Here is a 22240-nt window from a genome sequence, read left to right as displayed (position 1 = left end):
GATATTAAATATATGCTCCTGATTATTTCAGGAAGAAAACCCCAAAACTAAACTGATGTTGCATACTGTTTTAGAAAGAAATAGTTTGCATAAAGTGAAATTATCATCTGCTTTCAATAAGTACATCTCAGTAAGGGTACTGGCATGAAATCTTTTGTCATAATTTGTGAGCCTTCCCCAACCTTTGGCCCCCAGATGTTATTGGACTACAGCACTCATCATCCCCAGCCACCATCACCAATGGTCAGGGTTGATGGGGGATGTTGTCCAAAAACATATGACACAAGGCTGGAGAAGACTGATTCTGATGCCAAACCTGGCAAGTACATGTCTAAAGAAGTAAACAGGAGATTGGTTTGTTCACTCTTAAAGTTCAGCGTAGTGTGAATCAGGGTAACATATTTGGGCCACAGAGCTTCAAATGATCCAGAGTAAAGTATTAGCCACCTAAAAGCGGGTGACTCTAGGGCCATATAAATATCTAAACTATCCAGGGTAGCTTTGACCATATATAGGCTTGTTACCATGTCACACTCAACAAAGGTACAAGCTGTCAATTCACATGTACAAGTTTTGTATGAAAGAGTGTACGTGTGTTGATTTGTGAGGCTCAGCTATTATGTACGCAGGTGCACAGACTCTACTCCTGTTGAACATTGCATGTGAATAACTGTGAAAGCATGCAGCTCAACTGGTGTGTACACAGGTGTACAGATTGTGTACACAGGTACACAGATTGTACTTTTGTTGAATGTAACATGAGCACCCCTTATATCATTGGTCTTCAAGTAGTGGGTCATTATCTACTTCTGGGTCACAACGGGACCTAATGTGGGTCACAATAGCACACCATACAAATACATGTTAAAAATTAAGAAATGGCTTTCCAAATACATGTTTGGCTGAAAGGTGAGTCCCATGTCTAAAAGGTGGAAGAATACTAATGTATGTCATTATGCTAGGTGTTATGTAGCATTTATACCACAAATCAGTGCAGCAGAATGTGTCATAGAATAGTTAACTAAATCCACCCCGTATGTGATCAACTTTCATGAGAAAACATCACCATGATGTGATATCATTTTGTAATTCTTTGATTACCTGGTTATATAAATATGTTTATTTATATATGGAACTGTGTACATAGTATTAAGATGTTACAGCTTACAATCAATGGTGGCTGGTGACTCTATGTCAGTGGAGCAGTGCTTCAGCACCTTGGAGAGCTTGGAGAGCTCCTTGACTAAACCTTGGAGCAGATTCCACTGCCCCACTAACATGGGGCCGCTAGCTGCCACTGCTTACAATAGCTTCCCACTGGGGGAAAAAGTGAGGATGATACTACTTTAATCTTCCACTCCTACTCAAAAAGTAGTGCTGCTTATTAATCACCTGGGTCAGCTGTGATCCTTTCATTTGCCTCCCACAACCAAACCAAACTCCATCAGGTCAAGACCAATACTGCATCTGGTTGACATTTTGTAACATGGCCAGGAAAGAAAGTAGAAGGAGAGGAAGATGAGAATGGTTGAGCAGAAGATAACCAACATCCGCTAGAGAGATTTCATGGCATATGGTAGTGTGGAAGCATTGACTGGTCTTCCTAAATTATACCTGGGTTATCTAAGGACTTTGATATCAAGATAACATATTTCCTGTCTTCAGATAACTTGTCTGACAGCAGTATCTAAGGTTTAGTAGCCTTTTGCTGAGTCTCCCTAATGAAATAATTAGACCATGTATCTAAAGTTCTAAGCTAAGGGGAGGGGGTAGAGAACTGACACTTTCAGACTTTCCCCCTTAAGATATAGAGAGCACCAAAATTTACCCTTTCCTGTCTCTCTTCCCAGTCTGAAATAACTGTCTCCTTAAGATAGCAGATGCAGGCCAGGGGGCTGCATCTTCCACCTCACTGTATTTGAACCCACTGAATTCATTTCAGGGCCCACATAATTAACCATGTCATTGACGGCTCATTACCTGGAGGAGGAAGCACAGCCCACACTGGACTCACCTGCTTAGAAGTAGCTGTACATAGCTCTAGGAACATAAAATGTTGCCTAATACCATTGGTTTATCTAGCTTGGTATTGTCTACATTGGCTTGGAGTCTGCACCTTCCATCATCCCTGACTGAAATTAGGTTCTTAAATTGCCCCAACGGGCGAGAGGGTGGTGACCAGACAAGACTCAAGAGGCAAAAATCTGTTTGGAAATGTTTATTTTAAATACATCAACAGAAGACCCATGAATGTATCTCAGTTTATGTAAAAGGTGAGCATATTAATATCAAACAGAAATCAACAGCACATTATATGTAAATGAATCTTGGGGAAGGGAGAAATAAGGAACAGTATATGCAAACAATGATTATATGGAAAAACAAAACAATATGAACTCTACTCAGAAGAGCAATATGCAAGACTAAAATTAATGCATAATTTAATATGCATTATCTCAGCTGTCCCAACTACATGGCCTTTAGTTTAAGTGAAGGACATAGCTACCAATCCAAGGTGATATTCTCGGAATCAGGCTTATGTGGTCTTGGATGCAGGGTAGCAGAGATCAATCTGGTGTCCATGATATTACTGAGCCCAGAATTTAGTCTAGGTAAAAATTAAAGAAAAATGTTTACAAATAGAATAGAGAAATCCAAACTGAACCTCCAGCAAACAAAATAATCAGAACTGTACAAAATGTATATGGAAAACTCAAGACAGAAAGACTGAACCCAGTGTAAATTTATTACAAGCAGCAAGAAAGGAATCCAAAAGCAACGTTTTCTTCTATGTGCGTATTCCAGAGAAAAGAAAAATTATGGCACAAAAATAGTAGAAAAGCCTGCTTGTGTCAAAAACTAAGATAGAGTCCAGAGCAGAAAAGTGCCACTTCCCTCTGTTCCCCAACAACTCAGAAACCTTTTTTGGATTGCTGATTGGCTCCTTTTCAGTTCTGCCTTTGTTGACAACTGGATTTGATTCTGGATTGGTAGCTTTCAGGTCACAGGACAAGCAGCTGCAGAAGCAGTTTTCCATTGTTTTAGGGGTTGACATGATCCCAAGCCTTATCAGGATATAGGGAGTCTCATGAAAGATACCCAGCACTGTTAGCAGCATGGAGTAAGAAATCTTGGACCTTCTTCACACAAGTGCATTGTCTTAGCTCAAACTCAGGCCATACCAGCATTTCTGCTTCTCACCATCCAGACAGAAAAAAAACATTTCTGCCCTCTAAGCAAGCATTCAGGCCTATTTCCATCATGTGCCATTGTCTCGTGACCAGTTTTCTTCTATTCCATTCCACAGCTTCTGAGGTGATCGCCTTCACCATGCACACAGATCTGCCCCTACAATTGAATTCATTGAAACTTACCATTGGCCATGCTGGCAGAGCGTGATGGCAATTGGAAGTCCCAATGGTATCTGGAGGGCCACACGATCCCCACTCCACTGATTGGCAGTGCCTAGCCAGGTTTTCAGACAGGAGTCTTTCCCAGTCTTTAACTGGATCTTCCAGGAATTTAACCATGTAAAGCATGTGCTCTACTATGGAGCTATAACCCACCCTATTAACTCATAGTGTTACATTAAGCGTAATGATTTGGTTTGTTGGTTTGTTGCATGATACATTTTACTATGTAAAGATGTGTTGGGAATGGAAAGACAAAACTGCAGTGAAAATGAAATCTACTTTCAATCAAATCTACTTTACATGTGTTTTTTTTAATATAGTTATATTTCTCTCTTTTTTACAGGTAAACTGTTAAAGGCTGAATATATCCTTAGCAGTCTTATTAATGACAATGGAGCAACAGGTATCTATAATTTATGGTTTCTGCATTTCTGCTGTTATTTATAAATGTTCTGATTGCTCCATTCAGCCTTCCAATAGAGTTACTCGCATCATAATATCTGCCTGGCCAAGACAACTTCTTTCTCTGTGTTTCTTAATTTGTAAATGTGTTGGATATATTTTGACCTCACCTTTCTAACTCTTCACGGTTCCCAAGCACTATATTGTATTTAATTGATCTTTTCATTCTGTTTCTCAGGTGTCTGGAAGTACCCTCAAGAAAGTGACCGGATCCTTGTTCAGTCAGTCTGTACACAGATCAGAGGACAGATCCTACAGAAGCTCGGTAGGATTGCTTGTTAGATTCGTGCAGTGATCTCACATTTTGATAGAAAATCAATGATAACAGCTTCAAAGAAATAATTAATCCAATGATAGGTATAGTTCACATCTTGAAAAACTGAACTGTCATTATCTGATCCTCTGGCCTTAAGATCTATCACTAGCAAATGTCAATTTAAAAAAAGGCATCATGAAAGAAAAGAAAAATAATAAATATTTACTTAACCTCAGTTGGAAAATTCTGAAGCCATAACATGATCCCGGAATATCCTTAGCCACATCAGTCAAACTAAATACTAGGGATGGATGAATCTGACAATTCAGGTTTCTCAGTTTTCCAATCTTAAGTTCAGTCTGCCACATTTCTGCATCAGTTTCCAGTTTTTTTAAAGTCCTCATGAAAATAAGTAGCACATTCAACTTTGCATAATGTACACATTTTTGCAAGCAATTGTCCCTAATATAATGTATTTTGTATATCTTCACTGAGTGCATATGTACTTTTGTCTAATGTACACATATTTGGTTTGCAAGATTCAGTACAAAATTTAGAGAAATGTGAATTTTGAAGGGTAGCTGAATTTTAGTTCATGTATTGTTCGGAAAGCACAAATTAGGTAGGTTTGCATGGAAATCCGAAACGAACTTAATTTCTCCCCCATCCTTACTAATTACAAGTGTGTTAAAGAAATCTATAAGAACATTAATTATTTTAAAAAAACACAATTGAAATGTTCACTTTTTTGTGTATATTTCAGGGATGTGGTATGAAGCAGCAGAACTGGTCTGGGCTTCAATTGTGGGTTATTTCACACTTCCACAGCCAGACAAAAAGGTAATGAATATGCTTTTCTTCTAAAAATCTGCTACTATTAACTAGCGCCTATAGAATTCATTGTTTTCATCTAGATCATATTTCAAATTTATCCTTATCCCCTCAATCATGTCTGCTCACAAAGAGAAGAAAGCAGCTTGCTGCAAGTGCATTAGCAGGAGCCAGGGAAGGACAGTATATTATTATGTGTTCAAAATATTTCTATCCCGCCCATCTGCCCTATAACAGGGCACTCAGGGTGGCTCACAATAAAATCATACACAATAAAATACACAAAAAACATAAAAATACATAAAATACAGTTAAGAAATATAGGGGAGTGATATTGAAAGGGACTAGTATAGTCCTTCACAAGGGGATCTGCTTGCAAGGAACAGCGATCTTTGCTGTTTCAAGTAGCAGACTCACATCCTTCATAACCAGTGGAAAAGTTGATTGTCCATGCCCTGCTAAGAAACTGAATGGTGTTTTAACAGTCTGAGGGAGAAACCTGGATTAAATGGGGGGGGGAATATGGGCAGGCATTTTCATGTCAATGACATCATGTTGATGCTGCATGCATGAGGAGTCCCCATCCCATAACAAACACCCATCCGGAAGCATCCTGTATTTTAGCTTTTTGCACTTTGTGTAATGCATGCATGCATTAGACGTAATCTACAACAGAAACAATGAAACACAAATTTGCCTTTGTGTACTTCTCTTACAGGGGATAGCTACCTCATTGGGTATTTTGGCTGACATCTTTGTATCCATGAGTGAAAATGATTACAACCGTTTTAAAAACAACTATCAGTTTGACCTGGTAACTATTCCTGTATTAGAGGTGAACTTTATTTACCTCACCTAAAATTTCCTATACTGTACATTGACTAGGGAGATTCAGTATGATATCTGAAGCTCGCATTTCCACAGTAGAAACAAAGTGGGGCATAGAAAGCTTCCCTGTACCAGGTCATCTGTCTGGCATCAGGTCTCACAGAGAGTCTTTCCCGTCACCTGCTATGTGGTCCTTTTTTTAACAGGAGATGTCAGAGACTGAAGCTAGGACCTTCTGCTTGCAAAGTGTGTGTTCTTCCACTAAGCTATGGGTATTGCTTGTGGTCTCTCCCTGAAGAAACTAATTGTCAAGTATTGTGCCATATGTTGTTCATGAAATCATGGAGAAGGACAGTTTATGATATGTCACATACAGGGCCGCATTATGATTTTCGTGGACCCTAGGCACTTTTGCCTTCATGGGCCCCTTCCCGCATAATAATATCAATATTAAAAATGATTTTTGATATAACTTTAAATACTTCAACATTTTATTTTTTTTCTGTTTTAGGCAAAATTTAATAGATTTTCGAGGGCCCTAAAAGTTTCATTTTTTTTCTGATGTGAGAAAAAAGTTAAAAGATTTCCTTCGAACCTAAAAGTTCATTTTTTCCCTTCTGATTAAATTAAAACATTTTCATGGGCCCTAGGCACTGTGCCTACTGTGCCTAATGGATAAGTCAGCCCTGGTCACATAGTCCAACCCACAGACATAAGGCCATAATTAGATCTCACTTATCCTAGCATCTGTCTACAGATACACACCTGTCTACATACACTTGGACAGACAGTTATCTATGTTGGTATTTAAGGAGCTGCCTTACACTGAATCACACCAGTACTCATCTAGCCTAGTACTGTCTATCCCAGGGATGGGGGGCCCTTTTCAGGCCGAGGGCCACATTCCTAGCAGGGGAGGCAAAAGTAAACAGAGTAACAAATGTAAATGTTACCTCTGTGGACTGGACTGTCTGTGGGCTAGACCATGTGATGTATCATGTAATTTCCTTCTCTGTGATTTTATGAGAATATGAACAACACTAACGCTCCCCTCTCTGTCCTCCATCCTAACACTCATGAGGCATTGTTGGAGTTCAAGGGCACATTCCAGCCAGGCAAAAATACTTGGAGTGTGGAGAAGGACCACTGAGGGCTATAGCCTGGGAAGAGTTCTGATATGAAGGGCCATATTCAACCCCCAGGCCTGAGGTTCCATACCTCTGGTGTACCCCAGTTGAAAGCAGTTCTAACTGATTTCAGCTAGGGGCCTCTTTTTCCAACCTGCTGTCTGAGATTCTTTAATAGGAAACACCTTGAATTGAACATATGACCATACACTTGCAAAGCATATGCTTTGTTGGGGCTGAGAGACACTGGCCTCCCTAGGGCTACCTAGTGACCTTATGACTGAACTGAAATTTAAATAGGGACAATCTAACTAATTGTTCATTGGATTGTTTATTTATTGGTACTGTTAAGCCTATTTTCTGGACAAGGCCATTTGAAGTAGCTTAAAGCATTTAAAAACCCTCAAATGTGTAAACAATAAATAGATTATCAATAAACAAGACAGTCAAAACAAACAAAACCATACAGTCTAGTCAATAAAACATCTGAAAAGTGAATATAAAAGATATGGTATCAGAACCTTCTGAAATCTCTGTAGTGAACTGACATGACACAGATCTGAAGGGAAAGAAGTCCAAACATCTATCACTCTGGGCCACCATGGAAAAAAGCCCATTTCTCTGTGGCCACCCACCTCACTGACCTAGGATATAGACACTGGAGGTCTCATATCCATTCTGCTACACAAGCTTGTGTGTGTGTGTGTGTGTAATCTGGACTTTACCATGTTTAGTCAAGTCTGCTTTAAAAAATACATAGCATTTCTAGAAGAGACGAGATGTCCCAGAAAAACTATCATAGTAATTTGTGCACTTTTAATATCATTGTTCTGTTACTGAAAAAATGAAAAATTCCAATATTGAATGGAAAAAGCAAATCTCATTTTCTAGTGGTATAAACATTTTGGCGTTATCAATAACAAATATATTTATGCATGAGGCTGGTTCCCAAGGTTTCAAATTGCAAAACAAAATAAACGGGCTCTAACAGATGGCTTGGATCTATGTAGAAGTGGAGGTGATTCAGGCAGGGCTCATATAACTCTTTTTTTTAAATAAAAAATAAGGGTGGGAGAGAGAGAGTGCAAAAAAATCTGCCTAAACATACATTTTCTTCCTGCTGTTTCACCAGGCTCTTCTGCAAGAGTTTGACCATCGTTTACTTTCAGCTGCTGAAGCTTGCAAGCTGGCAGCAGCCTTCAGTCAGTTCACACCACTATTTGTGCTCACAGCAGTCGTAAGTGCAACCTTCAGTGTTCTTGTTGCTTCCTAGTGCTGAAATGCCTTTACTCTTATCTTCTGCTGCAGTATGTTGCTGTGTGTATGTAATCTGGATCACACTCCAGATTCAGATGCAACATATGAAATGTAATAGTGGAAGTGAAATGCAATATTGAGCCTGTTCACTTTGGGCAGTTCCTTACTATAAATCATTTACTGTTGCCTATCATTAAAGCTCCATAGATAATACATTTGATTTCATTGGAAGTTACTTTAGAATAAAGTCAATAGAACTGCAGCTAAAGACTGCTAATTGTGTGATCTATCTTTTGGTTTGGGGTGCCCCTCTTATCTGTGGTTTCAAGGTTTCAAGGATATAGCTGTTTCTTCCTGTTCCCCCAACCACCTCAGTCTTTCCCAATTCCAGACAAATCAGTCAGTCCTTCAGGGGTAATATGCTTTGCAAGGTTTTGTACTAGACTGCTGAAGAGCTAGTTAGCAAATGCATAAATCTAACATGAATGAAATCTTTTCTAGACATCTCAGAGCAAGTCTAATCTGTGTTCCTTCAGTGTATAACTAGTTTATCTAAGTCAGGCATAATTGATCAAATGGAGAAAATAGGAGTAATTGAAAATCATTGGAAAAAGTTTTCCAGTGGCATGAATTCAAATTTAAGTATTCTTCAAAGGATCTGACATTCAAATTTGACACATGAATCTGTGAGATCCTATTCATTTCAGCTGTACTTGTTTTACAGAATATCCGCGGAACATGTTTGCTGTCTTACAGCTATTCAAGTGCATGCCCTTCAGAAAAGCAGAAGTTTTATTTATCTGACGCAAAGGAGTCCTTTGAAATTGGTCTCCTTAGTAAGAAGGACAAAGAACCAGTCACCAGCAAACAGGAGCTCCACAGTTTTATCAAAGCAGCTTTCTGCCTTACAAAAGTGCATCAACAGCTCTACGGAGAGAGCGAAAGACTTAGTCAAGTGAATCAGTTGTGCCAGGAAGCTTTACGGAAGCTCTATGCTTATAGTCTTTCCCAACATACTGGAGAGCAGGACAAAGAGCAACTTGCCAAGGATATCATGTGCTGTGTCATGTCTGTTAAGGAGCAATTACATGTACAGGATTTCCCTAACTCAGATGCCAAGTCTTACATTCCAGATAGCTACAAAACAGGTGTCGGAAAGCAGATTGTGAATGGTAAACTGAGCTTCAAGAACGTTCTCAAAGAGCATTCCCAGCATCATGCAGCAGTCTGTGAAGTTTATAAAAGTGTTTGCCAGAGCCACAAAATGACATCAGAAGGCAAAATAGGAGCCTGTATAACGGCTTTGAAAACAGAAACCAAAAATACGGACACCATGTGCACTACTGAAGAAAGATCACATCATGGAAAAGACACTGTGAAGATCTCTGTTTCACAAAAAGGGAAGAAAAGTCTTGAGGGTTTTAAGGGGCAAATACGAAAGAAATTATCCCATGCTGCTGCAGTGGATGCCTCCTTTGATGAAGAGACTGAGAGCATACCTTCAGAAAGAAGTCAAAGCCATGGTGATATCATTTCAAGCAGTTCTCATAGCAGGAGTAAACTTTCTAGTTCATTGAGATCCTGGAGCAAATTGTCCAAATCGAGTTCCTTTACTAGTTGGGAAGAGATTGACTACAATGAAAATGAACCACCCCAAGATAAGGAACAGAAACCAAAGTTTGCTGCAGGTAAAGATCAAGATTGTTCTGTGGTCTTCACAGAAGATGCTGAAGCAAACGTTCAAAAGCATGATCTATATTCATTGGCTTCCAAAACGCATCAATTGTCTCTTGAAGAGGCTCTAAATGGCTGTTCTGGTCCTTTAAAGCATCTTTTTCAGAATAATATAGCTATGACTAATATCCTAACAGAATCATGCCCACATTTCAGAGAGGAGCATATGGAGGGAAGAGAGAATGCTTTGAAGGAGTCACTCAGAGAAACCAGTATGACCAACCCCAAAAATAGCAATGATCTTTTGAGTGGTATAATAAATCCCACTTCTGAACAAGATCCATTTGGGATTATTATCCCCTCTTCAGTAACAGATTCCAGGACTAAGGACAGCACCAATAACTCCAGTGCCATTTCTAACCATAATCTGCGCAGCTTTGGGAAAGGAAGCACAGAAGACCCTGAAAGCTACAAAGAAGAAGTTGAAGAACCAATGTCTAGAAATGATTGGCCATCTGTTGACCCAGAAGGAGAAACAGTAGACACTACCGAAGATGCACACCTGAATTCACACCTGCCTGATGATAGGATGACACCTGCCTCCATAAACAGTAATATGCTAAAACCAGAACATGCCCATTTTGTTCAAAACTGGATTAATGAATCTATCTCTGCAGCACCTCCAGGTGGCTCTTCTGGAATATCTGAAGTTGACCCCCAAGCAGAAACAGCAGAAGACTGGGAATTTGCTAGTGACAGCAGAAGGAAGTCAGTAGATTACCTTAATGACATGTGCATAAGAAGAGATCAACCACATCTCAGGTCTGAGACCACAAATTCTCCTTCAGGGACCAACAACAAACCATTAGTCAACCAATCCAGTGATTGTGCTACAACCGAAGAAGATGAAGGAGAAAAGCTAAGGAACATTTTGAACAGCAGCCACAGCACAAGCTCTTCTCTGAAATCATGGTACAAAGCACCCCATTTTTCAAGCAGTTTTTCTGAACTGGGGAGTCCTTCATTTTTGAACTCTAGTGGGAGCTCTTTTGTCTTTATGGATAGAACCAAAGAACAAATCCTACAAGCTCGCATTCTCAGTGACGATGACTATGACAGGCTCTTGTCAGGTGTAGAACATACCTGGCTAATGGAGAGAATAAAGAATACAGGGCTCTTTAAGCCGAACTTTCTCTGTAAAGCACACTGTAAGTAGAGCTTTCTGAAACGTGCCCTTATAATAACTTAATCGCAGGAATTTTGTACTACTTACAGTACTACTTGTACTACTTACAGGGAGAGAGACTATATTCTGACATGTTCATGCTGATTTTCAAGCCTCAAGCACTCAGTTGTTTTCATTCATGCATGAGCTACCCTGGAGTACACACCATCTTCCCTTGGGAGTCTCCCCTCTCCATGTTACAACAGAAGCACAAAAACAGGGTTCATAAATCACTCAGGCTCCTTTGCAACATGCAAAGACACCCTGAGGATGCTGATTGACAGGGCTAGCCCTACTATTTGGCACGGCAAGACATCCCACCTCAGGCAAGAGATTTGGGGACACCATTAAAAGGAGGTATATGTGCCCATGAGAAGGAGAAAAATTTAAGTCAGGGAAATGACCCAAGAAGGAAGTGTGATGTCATCCCCTTCCCCAAAGCTGTGGCCCCAACTGAAATCTCCCCCTCCCCCCCCGGCCCACCACCATGGCTGCTTTTAAGTAGGGGAATCAAGAGACTTCATCTTCGATCTCCCCATCATATATAGTTTGGTCCTAAGATGCCACTGCCTTTTCCAGGATTGTGTCCCTTACGTGTATCAGGTGTGAAGTTAACCATCAGTGAGTTAATGACCAAAATGGGATTATGCATGCTGGTCTCCAAATTCTCAAAGCAAACCTTCTGTCTGCTACGCTATGGATGCATGGAACTCCCTTTACTTTATACCTGTTTGAATGTTTTTGTTGTTATCTTGCTAGCAACAAAAATCAAGTTCCTTTTTGTTCCTAGTGTAGCTTCTGTTATCCTCCCACATATTTGTGAGTATTGCCTTCCCACTTTGCAGCACTTCCAAAAGCAATTTGTCCTGCCTTGCTTTTCTCACTTTCTGTTTATAGATGAAGCTGACTGTAATTCTACACACTGTTGCAATGAATGCAACTTCTTACAGGTCAAGCTGTGAGAGCAAAATGTCATAGCTCTGTGACTCTGTCTGGCAAAGGACATTGATCCTAGCAAAAAAGCATCTTTAACTCTGCCATTTCATTCTTGGCTACTGTTATGGAACAACCCTTTGCTGAAGAAGTTGTCAGTTCATTTGTTCTTTTTCCAGCTGCTCTTCTTTTGAAATACTCTAAGAAATCTGGGCTGTGGACTGCCCAGGAAACTGCTGTATATATTGGAGACTACCTGAGCGTGGCAAAGAAAGGCAAACAAAGGAATGCTTTTTGGATACACTTTCTGCATCAGGAAGAGACTCTGGGAAGGTATTGCTGAAACCCGTATGACATTTTGATCAGTTGAGGCAGGGCACAATGATGTGTTTGTTTGCTTCTTTGCTTGTGGGCTTCGATCCCACATGATAAATGAAGTATCTAGGTGCTGAACATAACACGTGTAAAAATACTTGGCCAACTTCTGGACACTGATACACCATAACTGACGGATTGAGCTATGTATCAGAAAAGGCTTGTGTCAACAGAAGAGACTTGAGCAGGCATTTGAAGCATTTGGTGGTGCTTGTTTAATAGTAATAGGCAAGGTGTTCCACAGCGTAGGTGCAGACACAATAAATGCTCTCTGTCTTGTAAAATCCAGGTGAACATCATGTGGCATCATTTATAATGGCTCTGTGGTTGAAAATTACAATGAGGCAATGGAGCAAGGGTTTGTAGTCGGGGAAGAGACCATAGTTCAGTTGTATAGCCAATGCTTTAAATGCAGAAGCCCCAGTATCTGCAGTCGAAAGGGTCAGAAAGTGAAGGGACAGACCCTTGCCTGAGACCTTGGAGAGTTCCTGCCATTGATCTGACATATGATAAGGCAGCTTCCTATGCAGCATTTCCAGTGAGGTATCCCTTACTGTTGTCTCCCTTTGGAATGACTGTCACACCTATTCTTTGTGAAGTAAAACTGGGACAAGGTCTTCTCAGAAATGGTGCTGCCGTTCTGAAGTGCACCAGCAGCAGACAGTGCGGCGGCATGAGCGGAGCAGCTTCCCAGCACCAAGCTTTTCTGCTGGTTACCACGAGGGGGAGGGTTTAGGTGCAGGGAGCAAGGTGCAGTGACCCAATCTGATGCTCCAGATGCTGCACCCACACCCCACTGAGCTTTCTGCACCTCTGTCCATCTCCTCTCAGTAATGCTCCGCATTGGGAAGCCAGGTGAGCAACGTCACTCCAGCGACTGCTCCTGGAGTATACTTCCCAGGTAGTCCCACAAAGCTGCAACTTTGCTGTATTTTATTTTATTTGGTATACTGGTTAGAACCTAGCTGCTTTTCCTGGCTTTTTTGTTATTTTTATTAACATTATGTCAGGTATGATATAGACAAAGGCAAGCACTTTTAAGTCACAATCCTAAGCGCATTACTGTATAGTAATTGCACTGAACTTAGTGGGACTTACTGCTAAACAAACATGGTTAGGTCTGCTTATCTCATTGAGTTCAATGAAAGACATTTAAGTACATGGTTAGCCTTTCCATTGAGACTGAGGAGACTTGCTTTATTTTACTTTATTTTATTTTCTTCACTTTTTCAAAACATTTCTATCCCACCTCTCCATGTGCTTGCTGTCTAGATTGCTCCCTAATTTTATAACTGTATATTATAGATTGCTCCCTAATTTTTTAACTGTATATTATAAATCAGTGAAATTAACAGGCATGCAGTTTTGCTGGTACTGTTGGCAGTTCAGGGAATTGAATGGGTTACTGAAGTGACATATCCCAACACAACCGCAGCATACCCCATTTTTCCCTGCTCTCCAGCTCAACATCACTGGCACCTACACAGTGTGCCAAGGGAACTCCAGAGGCTACCAGCATACCCTTGCCTCTGTGGCAGAATAGCACTTATATCGCTTCCTAAGGCCCTTCATCCACTCTCCCAGGCAGTATAGAGTGTCTCCTAACTTAGTCTAGATCCAGCCAAAGGTCTTTTGTTGTCATGTTGGTTTAAGACAAGAGATGGAGAATCTTCTTTCTGTCAAGAGCTGGTTCTGCTTAAGGGTAGTCTGTCAGGGGCCACATTGTCAATGGTGGGTGAGGCAGAAGCCAGCAGTAAGTGGAGCCAGAGACAAACATGAGTGACCCACACAATCTTCTCTCTCTCTCTCTCTCCCTCCCTCCCCACCCAACAAACTGCCAGGGGAGGAATAGATTGCTGTTGCCACAGGTCTGAACTGATCGTTTCTGTATTTTAATCTTCTGTAAAATGCCTTGAATCTTTTTATTTATTTATTTTAAAGAAAAAGGCCTTTAAGAAATGTAATAAACTAAACTACAATCTTGCAGAGGGCTTTTGCAGTTAAATTCAACGCCTGTATGAAATTAGGCCAAGGGCTTGAGGCAGCCATAGGGCCATGGAAGAAAAGTGTGTTGTTCATTTTGCATTGATATATGTACACCATTTTTAAACAACAAAACAAAACAAAGTAGCATTGGCAAGGTTCTCACTAAGCCAAGGTTTAGCTTAGTGCAGAGTTGGGTAACCTGTGGCCCTCCAGATGTTGCAACTCCCATGATTCCCAGGGAGCAGGACTAATGGTTTGGGATGATGGGAGCTGCAATCCAGCAACATCTGGAGGGCCACAGGTTCCCCATCCCTAGCTTAGTGTGATATGCAAACCAGGTATATGTATTTTATGGTCTTATATTATTGTGCACAGCTGTGAGCAGAAAAATCGTTAGTAAATCTCCCAGATAAATAAACTATGGCTGTGTGGTGTAGTTAGAGAGTTGGACCAAGACCTTGGAGACCAGGGTTCAAATCCCCCTCAGCCATAAAGCTCACTTGGTAACCTTGGACCAGTCACTGTCTCTCAGCCTAACCTACCTCCCAGGGTTGCTGTGAGGATACAGTGGAGAGGGAGAGAACTATGTACAGAGCTCATTGAGCTCATTGGAGGAAATGTTAGTATGTATTATATTTTTCACAGGTATGTTGGTAAAGAATACAAAGAAGAAAAGGAGCTTCTTCACCATTTCAGTGATGTGGAGCGGCAAATGACTGCCCAGTACTATGTGACAGAATTCAACAAAAGGCTATACGAACAAAAAATCCCAACACAAATCTTCTATATCCCATCAGTGGTACTCTTGGTAAGGAGCAAACAGAAGCTTGCCAAGGATTTAGCTGGTGAGAGGAGCAGGCAGGAACAATGGGCTGAAGTGCTAGTCATATCACAATCCCCTTTTTGTTCTGCAGGTACTAGAAGGCAAGTCTATACAAGGATGTGTAAGTGTGGAGCCCTATATTTTGGGAGAATTTGTGAAATTGTCAAATAACGCCAAAGTAGTAAAACTGGAGTACAAAGCCACAGAGTATGGACTCGCTTATGGCCATTTCTGCTATGAACTTTCCCAGGGCAGAGATGTGGTGGTTGATTTACAAGGTTTGTACTGCAAGACATAATACGATGAAATGTAATATGTTATTGGACTGCTTTTTTTTAATCTGCCTCCCTGCACCCCTCCCCCCCAAAGTAGATGCTTCCCTTGGCATAAATATTCGGAGATCAAAGGAAGGAACTTGAAAAATGAAATAGCAAATTACTTGCTGGGGAAAGGCCATAGCTCAGTGGTAGAGCATCTGCTTTCCATGGAGAAGGTCCCAAGTTCAATCTCTGGCATCTCAAAGTAGAGCTGAGAGAGAACCCAGAATGAAATCCTGGAGAGCTGCTGCCAGTCTGTGTGGACGTTACTTAGCTAGATAGACCAATGGTCTGACTTATTTTAAGGCAGCTTCCTATGGTCTTATGTGTTGGCTTACAACCCATACAAGTGTCTCAGGTATCACAGACATAGCCATCCCATTCTGTCTAGGGACTATAGGCATGTTAAAGCAATCTCTGACGTGCATATCCCGGGTTGAATAGGAAATCACAATCAACAAACATCAGTGGAACATGTAACAGATGATGCTTTATATATGAAATATTTATTGGATTTTTGTGTATTCATTTATAAAAATGCTTATATACTGCAATTTAAAAAGAGAGATAAGAGCAGTGTACAACAAATTCATACAATAAAACCACATAAAATGAAAAAACGTTTAGCAAATATTTTGTTTTCCTGCTAATTATACTGCTTTAATCTTTTTTGTATTTTGTATTTGATTTTCATTTATAATGTTCTATTTAAGATAGGTTGTAAACTGCCTAGAGGGGGGTTGTTAACATAAAGTGGTATCAAAATTATTTAAATACATAAATTCATCATATACTGGGCTGCCATTGAAGACGATTCAGAAACTGCAGCTGGTGCAGATTTCTGTGGCCAGGCTGCTGACCAGGGCAAGACAGTTGGAACATACAACATCAATTTCCTGGCACGGCTCTACTGGCTACCAATTAGTTTCTGGGCCAAATTCAACGTGCTTCTTTTGACCTATAAAGCGTTATGTGGCTCAGGACCTCAAGGACTGAGGTCTCCCCCCATGAACCAGCCCAGGCCCTGCATTTGTCCTCTGAGGCCCTTCTCCATGTGCTGTCTCTGAGGGAGGTGTGGAGGGTAGTAATATGAGAACAGGCCTTCTCAGTGGTGACTCCCTATTTGTGGAATGCTGTCCCAGGGAGGCACACCTAGCGCCATCATTGTCCATTTTTAGGCACCAGGTAAAAACATTTTTATTGACCCAGGCCTTTGGAGTTTAATTTTTTGTTTGTTTTTAGTTAGGTGGGGAGGAGTTGGATCTTGTTATTATGTATTTTGTGTGTATTTCATTTTTTATCTGTTTTTACTGTTGTAAATCCCTTTGAGTTTCTTTTTTTGGGGAAAGAGACATAATAATTAATTTACAAAGCCCTGAACAACTTAGGTCCCGGGTATCTTAGGGACCGGTTGAACTCTTATATCCCAGCTCAATCACTGATACCATCTGCAGGAGCAGCCTTGGCTGTCCCCTGAGTTGGCAAGGCTCATTTAACATCATCATCATCATCATCATCATCATCATCATCATTATTATTATTATTATTATTATTATTATTATTATTATTATTATTATTATTATTATTATATCCTGCCCTTTCTCCCAGCAGGAGCCCAGACATGAAATTGAACCTTCAGTGTCTTTGGCCCAGTTTTCTGGAATGCTCTGCCAACAGAGATTCAGCAGGTGCCTTCTGTTTTAACTTTTAAACGCCAGCTGAAAACCTTTCTGTTCCACTAGGATTGTGCAGGCAATTAAGTAGATGTCTTTTTGCAATACTTGACCTTTGTTTTATTGTATTTTTAATGTTATTTTTTTAACTTGTTTTTTAACTTGTAAAAAGTTTTGATGTTTTAATGAAATAGCTGTATACAAATATATTTATAAATAAATAAATAATTTTATTTATAAATAAATAAATAATGATAAATAAATAATGGTGTGATCCAACAACTGAGGCTATGCATGCATAAATAGGTACTTTTTTAAAAAAAAATGCTAGATTCCTCTCCCCCCCCCACAATCAGCCATTGATGAAGGAGAGTAGAGAGCAAGATTTAGTGCATGCACACACACTCCAGTTCCCCTCACCACTAAACAGCTTGAAGGATTCATGTTTCCTTTTTTCAGCTGTTAAAGACACATATATAATACAAAACTACAAATCTGCTCCCTTATTCTGCTCTTTTTTTTCAACACTGGTGCTGAAATGAATAATTTATCTACACAGTAGATTTGCAGCAAGTAGTATGTAAAGTCATTGCCCCCCAGTCTCCTTCTAGGAGGAAGGGCAGGATACAAATTTAATAATAATAACAACAACTTTTTAAAATCAAGATTATAGCTATCTCATTTTTATTTTATTTTCGGCAGGTTGGGTGACCGGTAATGGAAAAGGCCTCATCTACCTAACTGACCCCCAGATTCACTCTCTCTCTCAGAAGGATGCATCATGCCTGATGAACTTTGGGAAGAAAGGGATTTACTATTTCTTCAATAATCAGCACACAGAATGCAATGAAATCTGCAGTCGTCTTTCATTGGCAAGACCTTCACTAGAGAAACCAAACTGATTTTAAGAAAAGATTCCCCAAAAGATACTAAAGTCACTTTTTGATAACAACGTTTTCATCTCTCCTATGAAATATGCATCCGCACCGTGGTACCTAGGTTCTAACATACAGTATTTTCATACTACTGCCCACCCCCATTATTTTGTAGGGAAGTGCTATCCTTATGAAGGGGAGTCCAAATGCTATGTTTCATTGCAGGAATAAGTTGGCAAGTAATGATTGTGTTGCACATTTTGAAAACAATGTCTGTTCACAAAAACAGGAAAGCATGCATCAACCAAATCATTTGTATTAAATGGCCACCATATATCAGGTAAATTAAAAATATTTCTTTCTCAAATTGCATGTTTCATTATGTTGGACAATGATCATTAGTATAAATGGCAGGACAATGACTCAGTGGTAGAGTATCTGCTTTGCCTACAGAAAGTCTTGATCCTTGCTATCTCTAGGTGTGGCTGGAAGTATCCCACCTGGAAAAAACCTAGAGAGCTGCTATACTGAGATGAGCCAAGGATCTGACGCAAGATGAAGCAGCTCCCTAGCACATATCTATGTTGGGGATGCAGAAGAGATGGGATACTTTTCCCCACATATGGTGGGAGTGCAGCTGTTTAAAGCACTGGAAGGATGTTTTACAATGTATTGATGAAATAATAGGATCTGAAATCCATTTGGATTCTCTAGCTGTTCTTCTGGAATGTGACAAGTGAGACAGGCCATAGCTCAGTGGTAGAGCACATGCTTTGAATGCGAAAGGTCCTAGATTCAGTCTTCAGCATCTCCAGGTAGGCCTGGGAGAGACTCCTGTCTGAAACCCTGAAGAGCTTCTGCCAGTCTACACTACACTACTCTGCAGTGTACTGTAACTATCTGCACCAGTGGTCTGGCTCAGTATAAGGCTGCATCCTATGTTCCTATGGAACATTTGGTTATTGTTACCTGCATGTAAACAACAGCTTGGATTTTATTGGTGAGAGTAGGAAGATCCATGGAAATGTGGCAGAGAAGTGTCTGGAATCCTATGCTTATGAACAAACCACTCACATGCTGTAAACACTCATGGGAAGGAAAGGTGCATTCAACAGAAACTTTAAAAAAGAAAAGAAACCTGGACACCATTTATCCATTACTAGAATCAGATCAGAGCTAGAGTGCTTGTATCATTGAATGTACTACCTATGGTGTAAAAGTTGAGCTGACTGCTCCTATGTGCTTTGTAGTTTTCATTCAAAAGTTTTTTTAAAAAAAACCCTTAGTATCAGTGAAGTCACTAAACTGCCGCAAAACAGGCTAAAATCTAATAAATGAATAATAAATAATGACGATTATCTGGTTACTGAAACAGAGATTACCAAGAAAAAAATTAAAACCTATTTGTACTGAAGTATGTTGAGGTTCAGCTTAAAAAAAAAATTAGTAGAAAACAGTAATGCCTTCAGATATGAGGACATTTTCATCACCAAACTGCTCTTTTCAGCCAACTCCTTCCAAAATCTCCCAACCACCTCTTCTTGTTCCAACTGGGAGGAAGGGTGGGATATAAATCTAATAAATAAAATAATAATAATAATAAACTTTCTAGCCATCACTTTAAGTGTGTCCGCTTTCACAGAAGTATTCTTGAACGGTGGGAAGGATGCAGTAGCTGTTCTGCTACAATGACCGTTACCATTTCATTTGCTGCTCTTGTGGGTGGGGGTTGCACTCTTGCTCATAGCTGTATGATATAAACCGCTCCGGGTTTGACACTCGTCCTCTTTGAATGCTTTGTGGTATGTGTGCTGTCCACAGGCATCAACAGTGCTTGCCCTGGGTAAAAGCAGCTGTCCCTTTTTTTCTTTTTTACTACTTATGAAGCAATCTTTTGTGTTTTTAGATCAAAGCTTGTAATTCATGGATGTGACCTTGGACTTTTTGTCATCTACCACCTGGAAAACTGGAAAAAAGCAAAAGCAGAATTATACCATTTCACTTCCCAAACATCCATTTGTGAATAGTCTACTGTCAAAGATTGCTCTTCGAATCCCCAAAGCTCAATATCATGAGACATTCTCCTGCACAAGACCCATTGCAATGGCTGGGAACTACAAAAAAAGCAATACTGTGCTCTTACATAGCACCCATGCATTTCCCTGGGGCTGGTGCAGGAGAACTTCCCAGTGGATTGTGCCCCTACACTCCCCCCCCTTTAAAAGTAACTATCAGTGCAGCTTTCCCAATGTTAAACAATGGTGGGATCTCTGCTATAGTCCAGACATCTGTTTTGTACCACCCCTGTTATTTGGATTTCTTTTGAGCAGGCCTAAAGGCCATTTCACATGACCCTGGATGCCTGCCAAAATGTGAGCTGGCAATCTGCAAGCTGAGCTTGTGCAGATAAATGGTTATGTGAGTGCATCACTATGCACCCAGTGCTCCATATATATATATATATATATATATATATTTCAATCAGTCAGTCAGACAATTTAGATCACCATTTTGCCACAACACTGTTAAACCTTTTTGATGGTGTGGTATAATATGGACATATATTAGAATAAAACAAGATCTACACTAAAGATGTTGCAATCCCACAAGTTCTACTTCGTCATATGAACAAATCCACAAAGCATAATGACCAACTCATTTCAGTATATTATATAAATCAAATCCTAAAATATAACTGTGATTAAACCATAGTGGTACTTGATACATGTTCGGGGCTCTAAAGTATGGGAGGGGGGCTCCCCCAGTACAATAGTGCAGAATCTTAGCGCAAGCTCACTGAAACTCGGAGGCCCAGGTGGTAAGGAACAAGCACATCTACAGTATGTTCTCCTGCTCACATGATAGGGAACACCTGGAACACGGCCTGTACTTGAAGCTCTTTGCATTGGAGTAGCATAGGAAATGAAACTATTACCTGTTAATCATTCACAATGTATTGATCTCAGACCTGTGGAGAATGGTGTGGTGTTGAAGGTGCCAGGAAGGCAGATGTTGCAGAGCTTGGAAAAGTTACTTTTTTGAACTACAACTCCCATCAGCCCAATCCAGTGGCCATGCTGGCTGGGCCTGATGGGAGTTGTAGTTCAAAAAAGTAACTTTTCCAAGCTCTGAGATGTTGTAATACCTATCCCTAAGCTAAACCAACATCACTCTCCCCTCCTGTGGTTTCCAGCAATAGGTATTCAGTAAGCATACTGCCTCTGACTGTAAAGGCAGAGCATAGCCATCATGGCTGGTAGACATTTATAGACTTATCCTCCATGAATTTGTCTAATCTTTTAAAGCCATCCAAATTGGTGACCATCACTGCCTCTTGTGGGAGCCATTTTTATAGTTTAACTATGCACCGTGTGAAGAAGTACTTTCTGTTGTCTGAATCTTCCATCATTCCGCTTCATTGGAAGTGCACAAGTTCTAATCTTGGGTGGGGGGATTTTCTCTACTTTTTCCTTGCCATGCATAATTTTATAGATCTCTGTCATGTCACCTTTTTTTCACCTTTTCTCTAAACTAAAAACCCCAAATGCCATGACATTTACTCTTTGAGGGGTTGCTCCATCATCTTGATAATTTTGGTTGTCCTTTCGAAGAACCTTTTCTAACTCTACAATGTTCTTTTTGAGGTGTGGTGACCACAACTGTACACAATATTCCAAATGCAGTTGTACCATAGATTTGTATGACAGTGTTATTATATCAGGAGATTTATTTTCAGTTCCTTTCCTGATGATCCTTAGCATGGAATTTGCCTTTTTCACAAGCTGCCATACACTGGGTCGATACCATGCTATCCACAACAACCCCAAAGTCTCATTCTGGGTCAGACACCGCCAGTTCAGACCAAATGTTACTACATAACTTCTAACCATCTGTTCATTTTGGGAACATATTTGGTTGCCCTGTAATCCAACTGTAGCAGTGAAATTCAACACCACTTTAATTTAGGTCATTTCTTGTGTGTGAAATAACTATGCAGCCACAACAGTTCCCCACTAAGCTGTAGGTGAGATGTACATAAGTATGCACAAAATAGAAACAAATGCACAGTACGACCCCCAGTGCAGGCAAAGTCTCGGTCCTAATTTTTTTGTTTGTTTGTTTGTTTATAAATACATTTGTATACAACTAGTTAAAAATGTCAAAGCAGCTTACAAGTTAAAAAAA

The 22240-nt window shown here is 40.2% G+C and overlaps 1 protein-coding gene across 11 annotated transcripts in view; it reads left to right on the top strand.

Annotated features, from left to right (window-relative positions):
- Positions 1 to 18392, top strand: part of ALPK1 (alpha kinase 1) — a 90994-nt gene extending 72602 nt beyond the window's left edge. For 9 of the 11 annotated variants that reach the window (XM_061585368.1, XM_061585366.1, XM_061585367.1 and 6 more), the window contains 10 exons: positions 3757 to 3816; positions 4054 to 4140; positions 4895 to 4971; positions 5681 to 5776; positions 8050 to 8154; positions 8899 to 11056; positions 12186 to 12339; positions 15013 to 15175; positions 15282 to 15468; positions 17883 to 18392. In XM_061585368.1, the coding sequence (XP_061441352.1) occupies positions 3757 to 3816; positions 4054 to 4140; positions 4895 to 4971; positions 5681 to 5776; positions 8050 to 8154; positions 8899 to 11056; positions 12186 to 12339; positions 15013 to 15175; positions 15282 to 15468; positions 17883 to 18082 (3287 nt within the window). In that variant the 3' untranslated portion in view covers positions 18083 to 18392. Of the gene's footprint in view, positions 1 to 3756; positions 3817 to 4053; positions 4141 to 4894; positions 4972 to 5680; positions 5777 to 8049; positions 8155 to 8898; positions 11057 to 12185; positions 12340 to 15012; positions 15176 to 15281; positions 15469 to 17115; positions 17196 to 17882 lie in introns of all 11 variants that reach the window. The other 2 variants (XR_009757973.1, XR_009757972.1) reach the window with 2 other exon arrangements.
- The last annotated feature ends 3848 nt before the right edge of the window (positions 18393 to 22240 follow it).

The sequence above is a fragment of the Rhineura floridana genome, chromosome 9 (assembly GCF_030035675.1).
Source record: "Rhineura floridana isolate rRhiFlo1 chromosome 9, rRhiFlo1.hap2, whole genome shotgun sequence".
NCBI lineage: Eukaryota > Metazoa > Chordata > Lepidosauria > Squamata > Rhineuridae > Rhineura > Rhineura floridana.
The sequence above is the reverse complement of the archived record's forward strand: the minus strand, read 5'-3'. Positions and strand labels throughout refer to the sequence as shown.